This window comes from Drosophila suzukii, chromosome X (assembly GCF_043229965.1).
Source record: "Drosophila suzukii chromosome X, CBGP_Dsuzu_IsoJpt1.0, whole genome shotgun sequence".
In the NCBI taxonomy this organism is placed as follows: Eukaryota; Metazoa; Arthropoda; class Insecta; order Diptera; family Drosophilidae; genus Drosophila; species Drosophila suzukii.
In genome coordinates, this window is record NC_092084.1 from 13174130 (window position 1) to 13193937 (window position 19808).

Below are 19808 nucleotides of genomic sequence, written 5' to 3' on the forward strand. Positions count from 1 at the left end.
TTTTGTGGGACTTTTTTCTTCAAAAAATCTGTCTTATCAAGTTGACGCCATATCCAATTTTTCCAGAGTTTCCAAACAATTTCTTGCAGTTATTAAAGCAAGCAAAAGTCAAATCTGTTTAAATCACATTCCACCAAGTTAAAGGTCTTCCAAACTTTACTCCTGGTTTCATTTTCTATAAGTTTACATTTTGGGTCTCTACGAGTTCCCTAACAATCACAAAAAATGAGGTTAAATAAATTATACATTTTTTTAGCCATATATTTTTAATCTAGCGCTTTTTTCGTCATATGTATATATATACATATATTTTTAAATAAATCGTGTTTATTGATAAAAAACAAACACGAAACAAAAAAATGTTGACACGAACACGTCGTGTAGGTCCTGCTACACGAGCCCAACTCCACTTGATTTACCATGGGTTTATTATCAAACACGGTGCAGTGTTGCAGTAAACTATTTTACTTTGAAGAGCCAAAAGCGCGCGCGCAATATTGGCAAAAGCTCCTACCTTCTTTTTCGTTAGGAATGGGGTGCATTGAACTTACAGTCGACTTGTCAGGTGAATCAAACTGGTTACATCTATTTGAACTAGTCACAGATTCGGGTCCGGACGATCTAAAAAAAAATCTTATGATTTTTATGGGGACTATTTAACAAAAAAAAAGGTCTATAATTTGTGACTTTTGTCAGTTTTATTTTTGTTAGTATAAAATAAATTATTATCTGCTGAAAGATCATTTTAAATATTTTATTATAAATGAAATCTGTTTTAGTCCATAAACTATATTACATATTTGTCTTTGTTTACATTTTGCTGTTAGAGATGTGTGTTCTTTTTCTCATAGTGAGACTGCGATGGCTTATCGATATTATTGTTGGGAAACTGTTGGGACTTTGGGGGTACTACAAACTGAGAATTCCGGATCTAGACGTTGCCAGATGCTAGATTGTGCATCATAGCACGCACAATCTAAAAAATCTAAATAAAAATGAAATATTTAGAGACAATCGATAGTTCCATATATATCGATACATCGATATCTCGAGTGATCCGCGATACTAATACAATATTTAATACCTATGACTAAATATGCAATAAAAAAACCCCAGCCCGTCTGATATCCAATGCAAAACATATTTCACCACTACACCCAGGCATATAATGGTGGAAAACCTCTGGGAACATCCTTATCTTATCGGGCGAGGTGGACACGAGAAGACCACTAATCAGAGTATTATAGAGTACTGCTAACTCACAATATTGATAAACAAAATAAAGGCCAGGCGAGAGTTACACGCGCATTTATTGGCGGAGAATAGGTGCCAAAACTAGGGATATGGCCGAATCGGGAATCAAGAAGCTGAGTCAGGAGAGGACTCGGGAATGGTTGGCCAGCCAGGTCAGCACCTCCACCGAGGATGAGGAGCTGGAGTCGATAGCAGAGTCCTCGGTGGTGGACAGTTTGGACTATGACTATACGGAGGAGGATGATACGGATCAAAATATCAGCACCATGACACTAGGCACTCAGATCGGTTGGTGGAACTATACCATATATCTTTGCTTAACTAATAATATTCATTATCCTCAAGCCACGAAGAAACAATCGATCATCACCGATACGATAAGGGATCTCATGAACTCGATCAACAGCATTCAGACCTTGGGCAATGTTAACATCAGCAACTCCACAAACGTCCACATCGGCAATGTGACCAATATCAATGGAAATATACAGATCATAGCCGAGGGCCTGAGCCCAAGCCGCAGAGATAGGGATCGTCGGTCGCCCCCGAAGCATTCCGCTCCCAAACCAGAGACCCATTTCGATGAGGACTATCAGGACGAGTCGGAGGAGAGGGTGCGATCAGATGTATTTATCAGGCGACAGAGTATGCTACTTATACCGCGAGCTATCCTATCAACACGGTGATGATAAGGTGCTAATCTCATTTGCAGAGTTTAAAATACCCAAAGAGCTGTGCTGCATTATTCCGCGCCATTCCTGGCTGGCACAGAAGCCCATGGACGATCCCCAGCCCTTGCAGCTGCCCGTTAAATATGTGGTTATCTGTGAGTTCTCTTTTTTCTTCTCTTTTACAAAATTAGAAGAAAATTCAACAAGTTCATCTATCTAACAAGCTCTTAAAGGTTGGCGCCAAATTAATACCTTCTGTTAAACCTTTTAAAAAACCGGTATACATATATATTTGTATACTTTCTTTTGATTACGAAAAATATTTCGTAGCCTACTTTTAGACACAATTTAAAGTAGTTTTCGAGATCTCTAATGATCCCCCATATAACATCTTGTGAGATGAAGCGTTGATGACTGCATAAATTTGAAAAGAAAGCATTACACGTCTTATTAATTTAATAAATCTTTCTAAAACGTTTTTCTTACCATATGTAGTACATACTGCCACCGAGAGCTCAGAAAAACGCGCTATTAACGTAAGACTTATCCGTGATATTCAAGTGAGTAGTTAAACAAATTTACTATTTGTAATAAATAATAATAAATATTTTTTTAGTGCTTCCACATAGAGTCGCGAGGATGGAACGACATTGCCTACAACTTTTTGATCGGCTGTGATGGCAACATTTATGAGGGACGCGGCTGGAAGACTGTGGGTGCCCACACACTGGGCTATAACAAAATAGCGCTGGGGATCAGTTTTGTTGGGTGCTTCATGCGAGAACTTCCAACGACGGACGCACTGAACATGTGCCGCAATCTGTTGGCCCGCGGCGTGGAGGATGGCCACATATCACCCGACTATAGACTCGTTTGCCACTGCCAGTGCAATTCGACGGAAAGCCCTGGCCGGCAGTTGTACGAAGAGATACAGACATGGCCCCACTTTTACAATATTGAGGAGGAGGAGGAGGAGCATTGAAGGACAAAAAAGCACATTATTTACTTAGATACATGGTTTGAATGCACCAAAGTTTAGTTACATCTTTGTTAAAAATTAAATCACACGTTTATAAATTTGGCAGCTGTTGGGGCAATTGGTTTGAGAGATCATAAATTTAATAACATACTTAAAAAAGTAGATAAAAAGGAATGGCGTTTATAAGGAGTATTTCTAAGTACCTGCTATTTGATAGATTTAAAATAATATTTATACACTTGATTTAAAAGTCCTGAGTTGTTAAAAATAATCTATCTGTGCACCTGTGCACAGTTTTTATTCCACTTCATAAGTAAAAAAAAGGAGAACAATATACCTTGCATAGATATGAATGAGCTAGCAATACAATGCTTTCTTTTTTGGAAACAATTTATAATTAAAACAAAATCTCTTAAAGCCAAGTAAACTTAACAATTGCATTAGAAATGATTTTCTTCAATCTTTGGCGGCGCTGAATATTTCTCCTTAACGTGAGCTCGATATTCCTCATCATCATCGTGGCACTCCTTATAGCATTGAGTGCAAAAGAGGTCTCCACCGCAGCTGAGGCAACGGAAAACCGCATCCTCGTTGCAAATGTTGCACCAGGGCAGTTCTTCGTTGCCGCTGGTCACCTCACTATTAATTGGGCTAATTTCATTCTGGGAAACAGCTGGTAAGCGCGATTCTTCCACATACTGGAATGGTAATTAAATTATGATTAGCATTTACAAATAGCTCTTGTAAGAGTCGAACTGAGAGTGCATGCGAACCTTTTTCATTATATTCTGCAAAAGGGTCTCGTCGTCCTCTTCGTTTTCCACGTTACTGCTCATCTGGGATCCTGATGGCCCCGCACCTGCTGAATCGACGGGTGTGTCGCGTAGAGCTCGCAAACGTCGCTCAATGTCGGAAATTGAATCATCCCTCTGCCTGTCCACATTTTGGTCCAACTGGGCTTCCTCCACAAACTGTGCCAGCAAATCCCTCATTTTCTCCTGATCGTTTCTTTGGTCAGTGGATAGTAACAAGTCCTTCTTATCGTAGTTTGTTTTATGAGGCATTCCGGTCAGATTGGCGAGACGGGCACGGATCTCATCGTCTGTGGCATCAACGCGTTTGTAGTCCTGTATTCGTTTCGTCAATGCACTATCCAGGTTCTCATCAATGTGATCCTTATGATCATTGGAATGTAGAGCCGAACTGGAACTGGGAACCAAAGCCTCTGGCAGTTCCTCAGAGGGCGGGGAGTCACTGGAATGGTTTGGGCTAGAAGTAGGATCTCTGGGCTATGGGTTTCACTTACTCAAAGAGCACATCGGCAGCCGAAACCGAACCCACACCCTCTGCACCCTTGGGCGGAGGTGGCAGACTGAATTTGGTGACTAAGACCCCGGGCAGGGCTTCACAATCGATGACTTTTTCGGCATCGGCGCTGGCCTGCAGTTTAGACAGCTTGTCGTAGCATATCAGGCACACATTGAGCACCTTTCCCGCGTGACGGGGCACAGGCATTGGCCTCTTCAGGCACTTGGAGCAGAATGAGTAGCCGCAGTTCGGGCATCCATACTATTGGGATTGAATATTTGGTTAGTTTTTATCATTGCTATCCATATATATGTATGCCATGTGACACTTGCTTCTTTGCAGAACAATCCATACTTGCGACCGCAACCAAAGCAGCTCATTGTAACCAGGAACACCAGTAGCCAATCCACATAAACTTCAAATTTGATTTGTTTTGTTTTAAATGAGATACTTCCAATTGGAGATGGGATCGTGCTGTCTCACGACTATTATACGATATGCACACTGAGATACCATCGATAACGATAGGTAGATAACTGTGGTTCCCCCATTTCTCATCTGCCGTTAATTCTTTTAAGTTTTTACATGTATCTATTGTTACTAACTGTAACAAAATTAGAATTTGACCTGAGCCGGTCAAAAAATAAATGGTTCTAAAAGTGTTGGGGATCGTTAGCATAGGTCGCAAGCTCCTCAAATCTGTCGGTCTTCTAGCTGTACGCCTTGATTTAACTAAACTACGACCGAAAAACCACTAAAAAATTAGTTGTGACCAAAATCTGAAAAAATTTGTCAAAAAATAAATCTTCCTTAAAGTGATGGGGATCGATAGCAATTGAAGCAAGCTGCTCAAAACTGTCGGTCTTTTAGCTGTACGCCTTGATTTGAATAAAATACGACTGAAAAACCATTAAAAAATTAGTATTTTTGGCCAAAATCTGAATCCCAAAAAAAACAGAGCTACCCCCTTACAAAAAATGAAAAAATTTGTCAACAAATAAATCTTCCTTAAAGTGATGGGGATCGATAGCAATTGAAGCAAGCTTCTCAAAACTGTCGGTCTTTTAGCTGTACGCCTTGATTTGAATAAACTACGACTGAAAAACCACTAAAAAATGAGTATTTTTGACCAAAATCTGAATCCCAAAAAAAACCGAGCTACCCCCTTACAAAAAATGAAAAAATTTGTCAACAAATAAATCTTCCTTAAAGTGATGGGGATCGATAGCAATTGAAGCAAGCTTCTCAAAACTGTCGGTCTTTTAGCTGTACGCCTTGATTTGAATAAACTACGACTGAAAAACCACTAAAAAATGAGTATTTTTGACCAAAATCTGAATCCCAAAAAAAACCGAGCTACCCCCTTACAAAAAATGAAAAAATTTGTCAAAAAATAAATCTTCCTTAAAGTGATGGGGATCGATAGCAATTGAAGCAAGCTGCTCAAAACTGTCGGTCTTTTAGCTGCACGCCTTGATTTGAATAAACTACGACTGAAAAACCACTAAAAAATGAGTATTTTTGACCAAAATCTGAATCCCAAAAAAAACCGAGCTACCCCCTTACAAAAAATGAAAAAATTTGTCAAAAAATAAATCTTCCTTAAAGTGATGGGGATCGATAGTAATTGAAGCAAGCTGCTCAAAACTGTCGGTCTTTTAGCTGTACGCCTTGATTTGAATAAACTACGACTGAAAAACCACTAAAAAATGAGTATTTTTGACCAAAATCTGAATCCCAAAAAAAACCGAGCTACCCCCTTACAAAAAATGAAAAAATTTGTCAAAAAATAAATCTTCCTTAAAGTGATGGGGATCGATAGCAATTGAAGCAAGCTGCTCAAAACTGTCGGTCTTTTAGCTGTACGCCTTGATTTGAATAAACTACGACTGAAAAACCACTAAAAAATGAGTATTTTTGACCAAAATCTGAATCCCAAAAAAAACCGAGCTATCCCCTTACAAAAAATGAAAAAATTTGTCAAAAAATAAATCTTCCTTAAAGTGATGGGGATCGATAGCAATTGAAGCAAGCTGCTCAAAACTGTCGGTCTTTTAGCTGTACGCCTTGATTTGAATAAACTACGACTGAAAAACCACTAAGAAATTATTATTTTTGACCAAAATCTGAATCCCAAAAAAAACCGAGCTACCCCCTTACAAAAAATGAAAAAATTTGTCAAAAATTAAATCTTCCTTAAAGTGATGGGGATCGATAGTAATTGAAGCAAGCTGCTCAAAACTGTCGGTCTTTTAGCTGTACGCTTTGATTTGAATAAACTACGACTGAAAAACCACTAAGAAATGAGTATTTTTGACCAAAATCTGAATCCCAAAAAAAACCGAGCTACCCCCTTACAAAAAATTAAAAAATTTGTCAAAAAATAAATCTTCCTTAAAGTGATGGGGATCGATAGCAATTGAAGCAAGCTGCTCAAAACTGTCGGTCTTTTAGCTGCACGTCTTGATTTGAATAAACTACGACTGAAAAACCACTAAAAAATGAGTATTTTTGACCAAAATCTGAATCCCAAAAAAAACCGAGCTACCCCCTTACAAAAAATGAAATAATTTGTCAAAAAATAAATCTTCCTTAAAGTGATGGGGATCGATAGCAATTGAAGCAAGCTGCTCAAAACTGTCGGTCTTTTAGCTGTACGCCTTGATTTGAATAAACTACGACTGAAAAACCACTAAGAAATGAGTATTTTTGACCAAAATCTGAATCCCACAAAAAACCGAGCTACCCCCTTACAAAAAATTAAAAAATTTGTCAAAAAATAAATCTTCCTTAAAGTGATGGGGATCGATAGCAATTGAAGCAAGCTGCTCAAAACTGTCGGTCTTTTAGCTGTACGCCTTGATTTGAATAAACTACGACTGAAAAACCACTAAAAAATGAGTATTTTTGACCAAAATCTGAGTCCCAAAAAAAACCGAGCTACCCCCTTACAAAAAATGAAAAAATTTGTCAAAAAATAAATCTTCCTTAAAGTGATGGGGATCGATAGCAATTGAAGCAAGCTGCTCAAAACTGTCGGTCTTTTAGCTGTACGCCTTGATTTGAATAAACTACGACTGAAAAACCACTAAAAAATGAGTATTTTTGACCAAAATCTGAATCCCAAAAAAGAATCGTTAATCGTTAAAGTAACAAAAATCGTTAGCATAGGTCGCACGTTGTTCAAAACAGTCGGCCGTTTAGCTGCACTTCTTGATTTGGCTAAACAGCGATTATAAAATCATCAAAAAAAAGGGAATTTTTGACCAAAATCGGAATCCCAGAAACATAACATGAACCCCTAAAAATTATGCGAAAATTGATTAAAACAGTCGTTCTTGATTTAAAAACCTGATAAGAAGCAGTATTTTTCACCAAAATTGCTTTGCTGTGTGTGGGTTGTAGAAAAGCGAAAGTTCCTCATCCATCGATAGTCGCGCAAGCTGCACGCATATTTACATGTTATCGAACGCGAACGTGAGCGCTGCCCAGTGAAGTCGGGGTTTTATTTAAACCGATATTTAACGATAGGGTAAAGGTCTATCGGCCTCGGCCAGGTATCGTCATTGCAATTGTTTTGAGGTGTTAAGACGTCAATTGATAAATTACCAATTTTACCACAACACAACTGATATTTCTGCTCAACCCCTTTGATAACAGTCTTCGAATTGAAACATTAACATTTGGCACGGCAAGTAAAAGCAGAAGGCAAAGAGTGAAAAAGAGAACAAAAAAATGAGAGCAAACAAGTCAGGTTTTGCAAACAATACATTTACAATGTAATTTCGATACTAAATATTGTTCGAGTTGCAGAATGTAACTTTTAATTGTATCAATTCGGTTGCCCTTAAATGCAATCGCTGGCATTAAGTACTTGTATGTATTCGGATTGTGGGTAACCAAAATAACAAGTAAATGCCAAAAAAAATTCCTTTGCTGCCGACTAGAACTGCTAAAATATATCATGTGACATTTATGGCAATTACACGTAGTGTATAAAGGGTGCAATTCGTATGTTCTGGCGTATGTAACAGGTAGAAGGAGGCTTTTCCGACCCTACAAAGTACACATATGTACATATGAGTACACACGTAGTAGGTATATTCGGTATATACAGGTTTACCCACCTTTTTCGCCACCTAAATTCTAGAGAAATTGCATTTTCCAGGAAATATGACATGGGTATGGCGAATGCAGTATCCCTAATCGCCCAAACAAGGTGGCATAGTAGTACGCCCTTTAGGAGGTGGTGACAATGGGTCCCATACCTATAAGCACCACCCCCTCTCGGTTTGCATAGAAAAATACTAAATGCTATGGAACGCGCAAAACCCCCCTTGAAACCTGCGCTCTAAATATTTAATTAAATTAAGTGATGGTATTTATATACCTCTAAAAGCATTCTTTTGACCAACAAATTCTAATCAGCTTGATAATCGAGATAAAGCCGATAACACAGTTGCTATCTACTTTTACTTCATAAAATAAAATATCCTCCCAAACGAAACAGAATTCAAGTTCGATAATCTATATAAATATTCCTTTATTCATTTTAGTTTGAACGTTGAACTTGATCGGTTATCAGCATCCTGGGCAAACCATGGAAGAGCCGAAAATGGCCAAGTCACCGGAGCTGCCCACCACATCATCCGGGGCATCCTCATCCTCATCCACCTTGCCCGAGAACGTGAGCTACGACAAGATCGCTTGGACCCGGGACATCACAGAGCCCTTGGCGGAGGAGTCCTCTACCAGTCAATTGCGACCGCTCGGAACTTCGATTTCATCTGATTCGACGACAGAGGCCAGTACATCCAACACATCGTATTCCTTTACGGGCGATTACCTTTCCGGTGGCAATATCGCCGATCTAAAGTCTGGCACTTCGTCCGCTGGCGCTGAAAGTGCATCAAAATCGAGCGAGAAGGACAAGGAAAACAAGGAGCAGAACGATGAATCGCTGTACGAGTGCAATATATGCCTGGACACGGCCAAAGATGCAGTGGTCAGCATGTGCGGACATCTCTTCTGCTGGCCATGCTTGCATCAGTGGCTCTTGACGCGACCCAATCGCAAGCTCTGCCCCGTTTGCAAGGCGGCTGTCGATAAGGACAAGGTCATACCGCTCTACGGAAGGAATAGCACACACCAGGAAGATCCTCGGTAGGTTGAGAGCAGCTATATCTTATATTATATGCCATGTTAAAGACTCTAGATTTGGAATATGTTGTAATTGAGTTATATTTTGCTTGTTTTTTTTAGAAACAAAGTTCCACCACGCCCCGCTGGCCACCGTACAGAACCAGATCCTGCTCCCGGATTTCCAGGATTTGGATTCGGGGATGGTTTTCACATGTCGTTTGGTATCGGGGCTTTTCCCTTTGGATTCATAACATCTTCACTAAATTTCGGCGAACCTCGTCCTGCTGGTAGGTCAATCACCTCCTCAATATATACTGGATTAACCATTTTCTGTACATTTGTCTAACATTTAGCTGCTAATCGTGGTACAACGCAATACGAGGACGAGCAAACCCTTTCTAAGCTCTTTTTGTATCTGGCCTTTATGTGCATTGCATGGCTGTTTTTTACATAGCAATCTGCGAACGCATAAAAAACATTGCACCGATAACAAGAACTTGTATTGAAATGTGTACGGAAAGCGTCCGAAGTAATCATATTGCAGTATCCTCCAGTTAAAACAACAATAATCGTAAACATGTTGGGTAAAAGTCGTTGGTGTAATTAATTAAAATAAATTGACTACTTTTCGGTTGAAATTTTGATTTGAATTGAATTTGTAAAGAACAGAATTGGATGGGAATGTGAAAACCCAAACTATTTCAAAAAGTTCGCGGGGCCCTACGACTCTCAACACTCAAATCTTAAAATCATTTCTTCTGTATGTTCTCGGATCGCATTGATTTAATAAAAAAGTAGTTGTCAAAAAATGTAAAAAATATATATATACATATAATAAACTCAATAAAAAATAAAGGTGCTTATGTTTATTTATATTTATGTACAAATATGCCGCAAAGGGACACAGATAGTAGGTTAGGGAGGTTAATCTTTTTAAGTGCTAAGATGTTTAATAAATATTTAAAAGATTTTTTCTTGGTGGGAGAAGACTCAGTTATTCCGTACAACCATTAAGAAATTAAATATGAATATATAATTTACAGAACATGATGCATGATAGAATTTGTAAAAAATAATTAAGTTTATTGCTTAACATTAACTGCACAACATTCTTTTTTTTTAAATAGAAATGGCCATTGCCTTGAGAGCAAGAAAACACAAAATAAAACTGGTCGCTACTTAGAATATTTTAGCTAAGCTCGGTGTTCGCCGAAAGGGATTCCACGAACTGGATGAAACGCTGCCAGCGGGTCGCGAACTAGACGATGTCTTCAGATGAAGCTTGGGCTTGGCCGCAATACTTGTGGGACTGGGAAATCCGGAGGAAATGCCCGATGAACTGGCCGCCGATAGCGTTGACAACGAGCCCTTCGACGACAATGGCTGCAGGTAAACAGAAATAATTAGAAACCCCTATGATATATGATATATGTTCTAAGAGCAACATACCTTCAAGTAGTTGCGATCCATGGGCGTTATGACTCTCAACTCCAGAGTGGAGCCACAGGACTGTATGAGCTGGACCACCTGCTGATGCGAGTACCACTTGACATCTATGCCAGCTATTTCGACTATGAAATCTCCCTCCTTAATTCCGCCCAGCTGTAAAGGGAATTATATGGTTCATAAGTCCAATAGAAATAGAAATAGAGATCCATCTACTTACATCTGCCAGCGAATTGATCTCAACGTGCGCAATGATAACCGGCGCATCGCCTCGCACATGGAAGCCAAAGTTCTCGAACTCCTCTTTATAGAGATTGTATCCCCCATTGTGCTCCTCGTCATCGTTGTCCAACGAACACTTGTTATTGCTGGCGGGTACGTTGTGGTACGAAGACGATCCCTTTTGCAAACGCACACATCGTGGGGCTGTCCAGTGGCGTCGCGCAGAAAATATTGCTATGGGTCCGAGGCGCTTGAAGGGATCCTTAACCTTGTGCGATGTGAAATCGGGTCCCGTCAGGGATAACGTAAACTTCGAGAAAGCTGATTATATGGATGATAAATATGAATGAATAATGACGTTCTATATATTGGAAACCTTTCTGTATTACCTTCAACGGTTCGCTCGAGAAGGTCTCCCTCTTCGATATTATTCGCTGAGGCTTGCAATCTGAACTTATCGAACTCCTCCTGCGACTTTGAGTGCACCTCCTTCATGACCTCAGTAAGCGATGACTTGTTCTTGAAAAAGGAAGATCATTAATAAGGGGGATTTATTTAATGTCCTATTATAATAATTATTATCTTTCATTTTGGAATCTTATTCTTAGAAATGTGAAATCATTTTATATCATAACATTATGTTGTACACATAGTATTATAATATATTATATTACAGTGTATTATATCATATCATAATATCATATCATATCACATTATATCATATCTTATCATATCATATCATGTTATATTATATTATATTTACCTTTAGATACCGGCACATTCTTTGCAGACGCTGAGCCTCTTCGATACTAGCCAGGGCTTCCTTCAAGTGGGCCAGTTTGTTGGCGACCGAAGTGGCGGCCTCCTCGCTGGTTCCATAAATAGATTCCACCTCTTGTGAGTTGCCAATGAAGGATTCCGCCGACAATTTGGAATGGCTCTTTTGAGAGGGCAAGTGGGATGCTTTGATCTCGTCCGTCGCATCTATGCTGCGTGCCTTGTAGAAATGTGCGAATGCTGAAAGGATCAATATAAGGATTTAGTATATCTAAATACAAATGCATATTATATGTTTACCCTTGTAGAGTTCCGCCTTGACGGGTACCAGACCTGCCCAACATTCAGGGAGATAGGTGTGCGTATCGTTTGCCTGGATGTTTTTGTGCATTTCATTGTACTCGTGCGATATCTGAGCAGCCTCTCCAGCTAGATCGCGAAACGACTGCGAATCGGACTATATATATAGCTAGGAATTATACTTATTATATAATATACAAGGTGATACTTACGCAACTGAATTCGGACAGACCTATCGCCTCGATTTGCAGCTGCAACTTCTCAAAGAGACATTCTCGAGCCTGGGAAAGCATTAGCGATACGAGCACATCCAGGACCTGTGGCTTCAGATCCATCGATGGGGCATTCGTAAACGTATCGTAGATGTGACGGAAGATCCCCGCTGCCCGCAGAAAACTATCGACAGCCAGGTCCAAACCCCGTTCCGTGGTGCGATCATGTCTAGCTCCGATTTGGGTATAGATCCCGCCCAGATTGAACAGGGTGCAGGCCTTCTCGAAGGCGATGGTGCGCTGGCACGAGGGAACTCCCGTCAATGAGTCATACCACTCGAAGTATACCCCCAAATTGCGATCGGGCGGAAAGAATCGACGTTCCACATAGTACAGTGTGTTGTAGTACCGGAAAAGTAATGCCACACCGAGGGCGTCACGTGACGGCGTTTTGGATGCCTGTATGGGAAAGCGATCAGATCATATCATATCGTATGTGGTGGATATTCATGGGTGTTTCCCTTCCCATACCTGTCTCGTATCTGTCATATCTGCTATGGCATCTATGTACATTGAAGGCTCCTCACTGTAGTGCTCCAGGATGAAATCAGAAAAGGGTTCCATGAAATTGATCTCCTTGGTTTCTTTTAGGCCCAGCGGTATCATGGGCATAATTCCATTATGACTGGGAATTATATTTGCATTAAGTTAAGATATATCAGGTTCAATTGTAGGGCTATATTGTAGAGTTGATAGCAAGAAAACCCGAATCTTACCTTTCGCTTTGATAAATTTCCACTGAAGAATTCAACTCGGCTAGTTGCTCTTTCAACAATTGCAAATTTGAATTGACAAAGCTTAGTTCCAAGGCAACTGTGTCCCTTAACTTGCGGTTGGATGTGGCCTGAAATTAAGGGCATTTGATATAAGAGCTGTTTAAAAGTAAGCCCTAACAGTACCCACCTTATAAAGATTCTCGGCCCCAGCTCGAAGGCGGAGTTCCTTGTTAATCTCCTTGTTCAATTTGCACCGCTTGTTTTGAAGTTTGCTGCGACATGTTGCAGCTCTAGGATCTGAACCCTGAAATTTATATTGTTTTCATATCACATATCATAATAAAACAAAATTATTAAATGAAAAAAAAATGGAAGAAATACCTTTCGCTAAAAAACGTATATAATAATGAATCACTAGGAATGTGCGATTCATCCATAAACATATAATAGGTAGTATTCCAATTACGCACTTACCCGAACAAAACAAAACGATAATTCATTCAGCTTCTCATCATCCTCGTTCTCCTCATTTTTCCCTGCTCTCTGCTCCAGTTCATCGTCTTTTCCATCCATGGCTCCAAGATTAAACATTCCGAGAACCAATTGGACTCCTTAATTGCCACAGCGTGGTTGGTTATACTACCAATATGTATTTAATTTAGTTTTGGGAACACTATATATTTCAATTATTATTCTTGGATCTATACCAGATCTTAAAAATAATATCTCTTCCAGAAATCTATAATATTATAGGTACGATAAATTTTTTTGGTCATCTGTTAAAGTATTTACTAAGGGATTTCAAGTTCATAAAGATCCATAAAACCGTTCTTGAGTTATTAATGGTGTAACCACCAAAACATTAGCTTGCTGTATACATAGATAGAACAGCATTTCTTTAGCCTTAGGAGGTAAAACACATAATTAGCTTTTAACGGTATTGATTTCGAGAACCATTAAAATAACTCCACACACATAATTTCAGAGATCTATTCATATCGACGCGATATAACCGTGATAAAATAGCCCTAGGGCCATCAAAAAGCTAAGACACATATATTTAGATAATGATATAGAAGAACTTCAAGAGTCGCAAATTTATAGACCTATTTTGGCCATTCTACGAAAATGTCAAGATCGTAAAAACCCATTCAGCCGTAAATGAGTCACAAGTGGTGCATTTATATTGTTTACAAAAAGATAAACCTAATCTATAAAAAGGTATTTCCAACAAGAATTTGTAATCGAAAAGGTATCTGGGCCATCGAAATTTTTGCTTTCGGCCAAAAAATGTTTCTGGGACACCACCGCCGGTTAAACAATGCCATATAAAAACAATAGAGATTTATTTTCATTCGATTTTCTGGCTAATTGTTGGTTTGTGAATTCTTTTTTGTTTGTAGCCAAACACCTGGGCAGCCCGTCCCGTCGGTCAAGTTTTCTATGTTGATTTCAGGTATTCACGATTCACCGAAGAGTGCACAAAACCCATAGCATAAACACAGTATTATTGGATCCATTTGTGGGGTGGAGGGGGAGGTTTCTTGCCACTTGTTTTTACTATAACTATTTTATACTGGAATTCCCTCAGTCTATGACATATTTATGGTAATCCGTTGTATTCCACATCATCAATAGCATACTTTTAAAGTACTGTTATGGCATAATTATTATATATACATATTTACATTGTGGGGAGTATAAACTAGTGGAGTTTTAACAAACCAACAAAAAAAAAAGAAAGAAAGAAAAACACGTTAAAACATTTCGTGGCCCACATATATATTCACTGCATTTGCATACATTTAATAAACGTAATATTTTTAGCACTGGTTCGACAGCATTTCAGCTTTATATCAGATATGTTGACTTGTCTTCACTACACTTTCCACTATTACCAAAAAAAAAAGAAGCAACAGGTTGCTGTTACCTTTGGACAACTACAGCGCCAGGTACGAGTTTCCGAATCACCGTAAAGTCTAAAACTGGTTATTTACTCGGGCCCAGTGTGACCGCCACCTGGCCGTTATAATATACCATCTATAACGTTACCAAAATGTTAACAAACCTTATAACGCCTTTTTTTTTTAGGAAGGTTTACTAACTATGGAAGTTCCTCAATTGCTTTTAAAAACGTTTGTTCTAATAAGTCTAGTTAGAAATAACTGTTTTATATATTAAAAATATATATTTCTTATATATATACTTCCCTGTCATATGATATATGGACATTTAAATCTTAAAAGTAAAAAATAAAAGAAAAATTACAAGGGAATTGTATTATCTTATTCACCAGAACTAACTTTTTTGATACTATTTACGCGATCAAAAAAAAGTACTTTGAATTACACAACGTATTTGGGATTTTATTTTACTTAAAACTTAAAATTAAACATAAAATCATGTAATTTAAGTCAAAAAGTAATTGTTTTTTGATGAAATAGGTATTGAGTAAAATTGTTAATGAAATTAAAAATGCCCTCTTGTAATTTTAAAAACAAAACATGCATTAAAAAGTAAAGTTAACAAATCTTTAAAAATATACGTAATCACCAAGGTTTATAAATGGGCTATACTGTTTCACACTCCATCGTTTTGTTTGATCCGCCGAATTCCGAATTAAAAATGCAGCGATTTATAACAAGTTTAACTTTCGAAATGTTAATTTATATTTATTTATTCAAGGGTAGTACGTCTTTTTGAATCTGTTTTGATTTTTTCGGACGCCTGGTCTCAGTGCCCGTGGCACGTACTCCTTGTCATGTTGATCGAGCGGACGCTGCCAAGGATTAACGTCCAGCTCAAAGAACCGACGCTTCGCCTCCATGGCGCGATTCTTGTTGTCGATCTTGTACAACTTCTCCCACAGGTAGATTTCAGGTAGCTCCAAGTGTCGCGGGCGGTTTGAGGCCAGATGTTTGAAGGTTTTGGTTATAAAGTCACGTTGCTCGGTGTTCTCATAGGCGGTTATGTCGGACGCCACATATGGCTGTTGCTCCCCAATACTCCTCTGAATGGATGGAACGTTGGCATAGAAGTTAAGTAGCTGACGCAGGGTGGTGTCGTTGAAATCCACGCACTTTCCACTCGACGAAATCTCCGCGTACAGCGGCAGGGGCTTTGTTCCGCGACAGAAGTTTACCCGCGGATTCTCCTCCTGGTGGTTGCCGTGCAGCAGCAGGGTGTTCAATTGATACTCGTAGAAGCTCCATTCCCTGCCGTTTGTGATCACAGTTTGAGTGTTCATGGGATAGGTCAGTTCGTTGTAGGTGTTGAAGCCATTGTAGTTCGCCTGGGCCAAAAGCCAAGCGTATGACGATTTAATCGCCAGAGCATGAAGAGCCTCCTGCAGATCTTGCTCACCATACGATTTCGGTCGTAGTTGAAGGTGAGCGCGGGATTGGAACGAGAGCAGTCCAAAGTTGTGCTCGTTTCCTTTGGGCCAATAGCCAGGCACATTGGTAGCATGCTGGTGCTTAGTGCTGTAGCCAAGGGTGCGCGGGTCGTGCTTGAAGCGGGGCAGTTGTTTGCTCAGGCTGAGGTCTTCGCTTTCCGCTGGCGTTTTCCAGGGCGACAATTGCTTTCGATGGCGCAGAGACAGGTAAGGCGTTCCGGTATACTGAACCAGCCGGTCAATGCTCTCATTGGCATCATCCTTTTGCCACTCTCGGCCTTTCTTCGAGTTCTGCACGTTCTTTGGCGGATCTACGCCACCGACCGCCCAGAAGGCCTCGTGTCGTGGATTGTAGTCAACCTCGACCTCTTCCAGGTGTTTGTACTCCTCGCCGAGAGCCTGCAGCAGAGTCCTGTTCAGCTGTTCGACAATGATCTGCGTTAGGATGCGCTCGCGCTCAACGTCGCTGGGTTGGGTAGAATTGGGCAACTTCTCCAGGTGCCTGCGCTTGGTAATGAAATGGATTTATTGTATATCAGACTGCTGGAAGTTCTACTTAAGGCCAAGCCGAGTTCTCAACTGAGTTTGCAATTTTAAATCAAAAGAAACTACAGAAATTCCAAAGTAATCCGGTGTCCCACGGAAAGGGAGCCTTAGAAAGATTACTGGGAGTATATACTCCCAGTAATCTTTCTAAGGCTCCCTTTCCGTGGGACACCGGATTACTTTGGAATTTCTGTAGTTTCTATATAGCTGTATTCCCAACTTGTAGTTGAGATGGCTAAGCAAGGAATCAGATGAGAACTCGGTCTGTGCCAATGGGCCCTAACTTTACCCACTTGTAGTAGTCGTGGGCAAACTCGAGGGCTTCGATGACATCCTCTCGGGTCGCCTTGACGAGGGCGTCCTCGATGCTGGTGTTTTTGTCGCCTTGGTCAGCAACCTCCGGCGATGTAGATGCGGATGCAGATGGAGATGGCAGTTCCAGATCCTCGACAACCGTGCGCGTATAGTGTTGCGTGAGCGGCAGTGCGTTGTAGGGGATCTTGGAGTCGTTGAAGTCGACCACTTTGTAGCCGTAGTAGCGGGGCATATTGATCTTGATCATCTTCTCCTCCACCGTGGGCACCTGGCGAATCTCCTCGTGCCAGTCGGCAGCATCCTTTTGCTTTCGAGCCTTGAAGGATGGATCCCGAATCTCCGGATACGCCGGCTCCGCCTCCGTCGGATTCAGCTGCACCTGGAGCGACTGTCCGGCCAAACAGCGCTTGTACGTCGTTCGCAACTGGTTCACGAGGTTTAGCTTCAACATATCGCCAACCCAAACGCAAGTTGCGATTTATGTTTTCGAAGAAATTCAATTTACTCCGGACAATAAACGGAGAGAGGTTATGTCATTGCCATCGAGAGCAGTATGACCGTGCACGAGCTTAATTTGAATTAGTCTTGCGTCAAGGTAGCGCCGTTGCGTACGTAGCGACAGTGAAACGGTGGAATTTGAAACTTAGGGGGTTTTTGATTTTAAATATTTATTTATATATATACATATCATTTAAACGTTGTTGATATCAAAAATACCAAAATATTCCTGAATGTTTTTCAAAAACATTCCCCTGGTTCTAAGGAATTATTGGATATTTTTTAGAGCTCTTAATGTGAATAATAAAAAATAAATTATCATAACATTGAATAGCCAAAAGATCTGAATTTGATTTCAATATATCTGAATTATTTGGCCAAAAGAGAGCAACAAAAGTGTTCCTAGCCACCGTTCCACTGCCAAGGCAAAACTCTTCTAGTACTTTCCGCCCCAAGAATATGGCATATTTGAACGGTCTTGCTGCGGTCACATTTGCAAAAATATGCAAAAAAAGTCAATTATTCGCTATAAAACGAGTTATTGAAGTAAACAACATTGAGGAATTGTTTATGCGAACCGATATTGATTGATAACTATTGTCCCTGTAAACTGGAGAGATAGGAAGCCATTAGTATCCACCACGACGAAGCCGAAGCCGATGCACCATTCATGCGCATGCTGAATCTGAGTCTGATCTGAAACCAAAATCGGAATCTCAATCAGAAGCTGAACTGAATCGGAAACATAACCGTGTCCACCTCCGCCAAGATGAATCCCTGTGTGCTGCCCACACCATTGCCCGACTTGGATGGCGACAAGCGTTGGCACAGCATACACCGCCGCTTCATCTCCGATTGCCGGGAAAAGGATCCGGATGTCATCTTCCTCGGCGACTGCATCTTCGAGACCGTGCAGGATAGCGAGGCGTGGAACCAGTACTTTGCACCGCTGCACTGCCTTAACTTCAGCATTCGCGACGACTGCACCGAGCACGTCCTGTGGCGCATCGAGAACGGAGCCCTGGACAATGTCAATCCCAAGATAGTGGTCCTGCATGTCGGCACGAATAATGTGAAGAACACTGCCGAGGAGGTGGCCGAAGGAGTGCTGGCCAACGTGACGAAGATCCGTCAAAAGCTGCCCCACGCCTACATCCTTCTTCCTGTAAGTTATACTGCCATCCAGCCCTTATCCCAACAGATCTTTATCATTATTTGCCTTCACAGTCACTACTGCCGCGCGGACAACAGCCGAATATGCTGCGCGAAAAGAACTCCACCATCAATGAGCTGATCAATGGACTCACCAAGGGATTGTACCGCGTCCAGACCGTGGCCATTGACAAGGGATTGGTCCAAAGCGACGGCAGCATAAGCCATCACGACATGTTCGACTACAAGAACCTCACCAACGCTGGAGCGAAAAAGATTCTTGAGCCACTATACGATTTGCTTTCTCAAATTCTCAACGAAAACGAACCTGAAAACGATCTCACTCCCTCCGAGTAAAGGAACCTCCAGCAGCTTTCATTATCTATATATATATATAAACCACAAAACAATTCCCAGAATATAATTTAAAACAAATGTATTTTTTGAAATCTCAAAAGCCATAGAGCTGCGAGATTATCTCACAATTAAATATAAGTTTTCTTATCGAATAGTAAACAATCGCATATACCATTGCAAAATAACACTATTTTACATAAATATTTATAAGGCAAAAAAGAATGTAATTGGGTAAAATACAAGTTATCTTCAAGCATCAGAGGAACATCGTTTAATCGGTAAAAATATTATTTTTTTTATATTTATGAGACATTTGCTGCAGCCAAAATAGTTTAAAAAAAGCTAACGACAAGAAGTGAAAATGTAAAATATTACCGAACCGAAAGAAATAAATTCCAGCAGAATATTAACTAAAATGTTAAATTGAATAGCAAGTGAAGAATTGAGGAAAAGGGTAGG

At 40.2% G+C, this 19808-nt stretch overlaps 6 protein-coding genes across 8 annotated transcripts; 3 read left to right on the plus strand and 3 right to left on the minus strand.

The window, feature by feature from the left end:
- The first annotated feature begins 1060 nt into the window (after nucleotides 1-1060).
- On the plus strand, nucleotides 1061-3002 carry PGRP-LE (Peptidoglycan recognition protein LE). Its single transcript, XM_017087015.4, has 5 exons — nucleotides 1061-1542; nucleotides 1600-1899; nucleotides 1967-2080; nucleotides 2421-2485; nucleotides 2542-3002. Exons 1-5 carry the CDS (start codon nucleotides 1344-1346, stop codon nucleotides 2905-2907), a joined length of 1044 nt encoding a protein of 347 aa, XP_016942504.2. The 5' UTR covers nucleotides 1061-1343; the 3' UTR covers nucleotides 2908-3002.
- Nucleotides 3003-3162: 160 nt separating this feature from the next.
- LOC108019218 (abscission/NoCut checkpoint regulator) lies at nucleotides 3163-4703 on the minus strand. Its single transcript, XM_017087014.4, has 4 exons — nucleotides 4545-4703; nucleotides 4211-4473; nucleotides 3678-4158; nucleotides 3163-3602 (listed from the first exon to the last, which is right to left on the minus strand). The coding sequence occupies exons 1-4, from the start codon at nucleotides 4590-4592 to the stop codon at nucleotides 3345-3347; spliced, it is 1050 nt and encodes a 349-aa protein (XP_016942503.2). The 5' UTR covers nucleotides 4593-4703; the 3' UTR covers nucleotides 3163-3344.
- A 3059-nt stretch (nucleotides 4704-7762) lies between these two features.
- On the plus strand, nucleotides 7763-10209 carry LOC108018925 (E3 ubiquitin-protein ligase RNF185). The gene is made up of 4 exons (XM_017086516.4): nucleotides 7763-7903; nucleotides 8769-9375; nucleotides 9475-9641; nucleotides 9708-10209. The coding sequence occupies exons 2-4, from the start codon at nucleotides 8813-8815 to the stop codon at nucleotides 9806-9808; spliced, it is 831 nt and encodes a 276-aa protein (XP_016942005.2). The 5' UTR covers nucleotides 7763-7903; nucleotides 8769-8812; the 3' UTR covers nucleotides 9809-10209.
- A 204-nt stretch (nucleotides 10210-10413) lies between these two features.
- On the minus strand, nucleotides 10414-15125 carry Rhp (GTP-Rho-binding protein rhophilin). 3 transcript variants are annotated; one of them, XM_017086572.4, is made up of 12 exons: nucleotides 15018-15125; nucleotides 13562-13726; nucleotides 13275-13391; nucleotides 13088-13215; nucleotides 12843-12996; nucleotides 12312-12770; nucleotides 12100-12244; nucleotides 11786-12039; nucleotides 11412-11541; nucleotides 11021-11343; nucleotides 10804-10956; nucleotides 10414-10737 (listed from the first exon to the last, which is right to left on the minus strand). In XM_017086572.4, exons 2-12 carry the CDS (start codon nucleotides 13676-13678, stop codon nucleotides 10534-10536), a joined length of 2184 nt encoding a protein of 727 aa, XP_016942061.2. In that variant the 5' UTR covers nucleotides 13679-13726; nucleotides 15018-15125; the 3' UTR covers nucleotides 10414-10533. The 3 variants fall into 3 exon arrangements, with proteins under 3 accessions (XP_016942061.2, XP_016942060.2, XP_065723982.2); XM_017086571.4 differs by having other exon boundaries at nucleotides 12100-12256; XM_065867910.2 differs by lacking the exon at nucleotides 15018-15125 and adding an exon at nucleotides 14891-14995 and having other exon boundaries at nucleotides 12100-12256.
- A 596-nt stretch (nucleotides 15126-15721) lies between these two features.
- Nucleotides 15722-17898, minus strand: mRpS30 (mitochondrial ribosomal protein S30). The gene is made up of 2 exons (XM_017086529.4): nucleotides 17321-17898; nucleotides 15722-16983 (listed from the first exon to the last, which is right to left on the minus strand). The coding sequence occupies exons 1-2, from the start codon at nucleotides 17791-17793 to the stop codon at nucleotides 15768-15770; spliced, it is 1689 nt and encodes a 562-aa protein (XP_016942018.2). The 5' UTR covers nucleotides 17794-17898; the 3' UTR covers nucleotides 15722-15767.
- A 423-nt stretch (nucleotides 17899-18321) lies between these two features.
- On the plus strand, nucleotides 18322-19608 carry Paf-AHalpha (Platelet-activating factor acetylhydrolase alpha). The gene is made up of 2 exons (XM_017087022.4): nucleotides 18322-19005; nucleotides 19068-19608. The coding sequence occupies exons 1-2, from the start codon at nucleotides 18610-18612 to the stop codon at nucleotides 19347-19349; spliced, it is 678 nt and encodes a 225-aa protein (XP_016942511.1). The 5' UTR covers nucleotides 18322-18609; the 3' UTR covers nucleotides 19350-19608.
- Nucleotides 19609-19808: the final 200 nt, after the last annotated feature.

Bases quoted from the DNA above. Each gene is read 5' to 3' on its own strand.
- PGRP-LE (XM_017087015.4), top strand. From the start codon at position 1,344: ATGGCCGAATCGGGAATCAAGAAGCTGAGTCAGGAGAGGACTCGGGAA. The intron at 1,543-1,599 runs GTTGGTGGAACT...ATTATCCTCAAG, and splicing joins GACACTAGGCACTCAGATCG to CCACGAAGAAACAATCGATC. The intron at 2,081-2,420 runs GTGAGTTCTCTT...TACCATATGTAG, and splicing joins CGTTAAATATGTGGTTATCT to TACATACTGCCACCGAGAGC.
- LOC108019218 (XM_017087014.4), bottom strand. From the start codon at position 4,592: ATGAGCTGCTTTGGTTGCGGTCGCAAGTATGGATTGTTCTGCAAAGAA. The intron at 4,474-4,544 runs GCAAGTGTCACA...CAATCCCAATAG, and splicing joins ATGGATTGTTCTGCAAAGAA to TATGGATGCCCGAACTGCGG. The intron at 3,603-3,677 runs GTTCGCATGCAC...TTACCATTCCAG, and splicing joins TGCAGAATATAATGAAAAAG to TATGTGGAAGAATCGCGCTT.
- LOC108018925 (XM_017086516.4), top strand. From the start codon at position 8,813: ATGGAAGAGCCGAAAATGGCCAAGTCACCGGAGCTGCCCACCACATCA. The intron at 9,376-9,474 runs GTAGGTTGAGAG...TGTTTTTTTTAG, and splicing joins ACACACCAGGAAGATCCTCG to AAACAAAGTTCCACCACGCC. The intron at 9,642-9,707 runs GTAGGTCAATCA...TCTAACATTTAG, and splicing joins CGGCGAACCTCGTCCTGCTG to CTGCTAATCGTGGTACAACG.
- Rhp (XM_017086571.4), bottom strand. From the start codon at position 13,678: ATGTTTAATCTTGGAGCCATGGATGGAAAAGACGATGAACTGGAGCAG. The intron at 13,216-13,274 runs GTGGGTACTGTT...CCTTAATTTCAG, and splicing joins GGGCCGAGAATCTTTATAAG to GCCACATCCAACCGCAAGTT. The intron at 12,997-13,087 runs GTAAGATTCGGG...TATAATTCCCAG, and splicing joins GAAATTTATCAAAGCGAAAG to TCATAATGGAATTATGCCCA.
- mRpS30 (XM_017086529.4), bottom strand. From the start codon at position 17,793: ATGTTGAAGCTAAACCTCGTGAACCAGTTGCGAACGACGTACAAGCGC. The intron at 16,984-17,320 runs GTGGGTAAAGTT...TACCAAGCGCAG, and splicing joins TTTGCCCACGACTACTACAA to GCACCTGGAGAAGTTGCCCA.
- Paf-AHalpha (XM_017087022.4), top strand. From the start codon at position 18,610: ATGAATCCCTGTGTGCTGCCCACACCATTGCCCGACTTGGATGGCGAC. The intron at 19,006-19,067 runs GTAAGTTATACT...TTGCCTTCACAG, and splicing joins ACGCCTACATCCTTCTTCCT to TCACTACTGCCGCGCGGACA.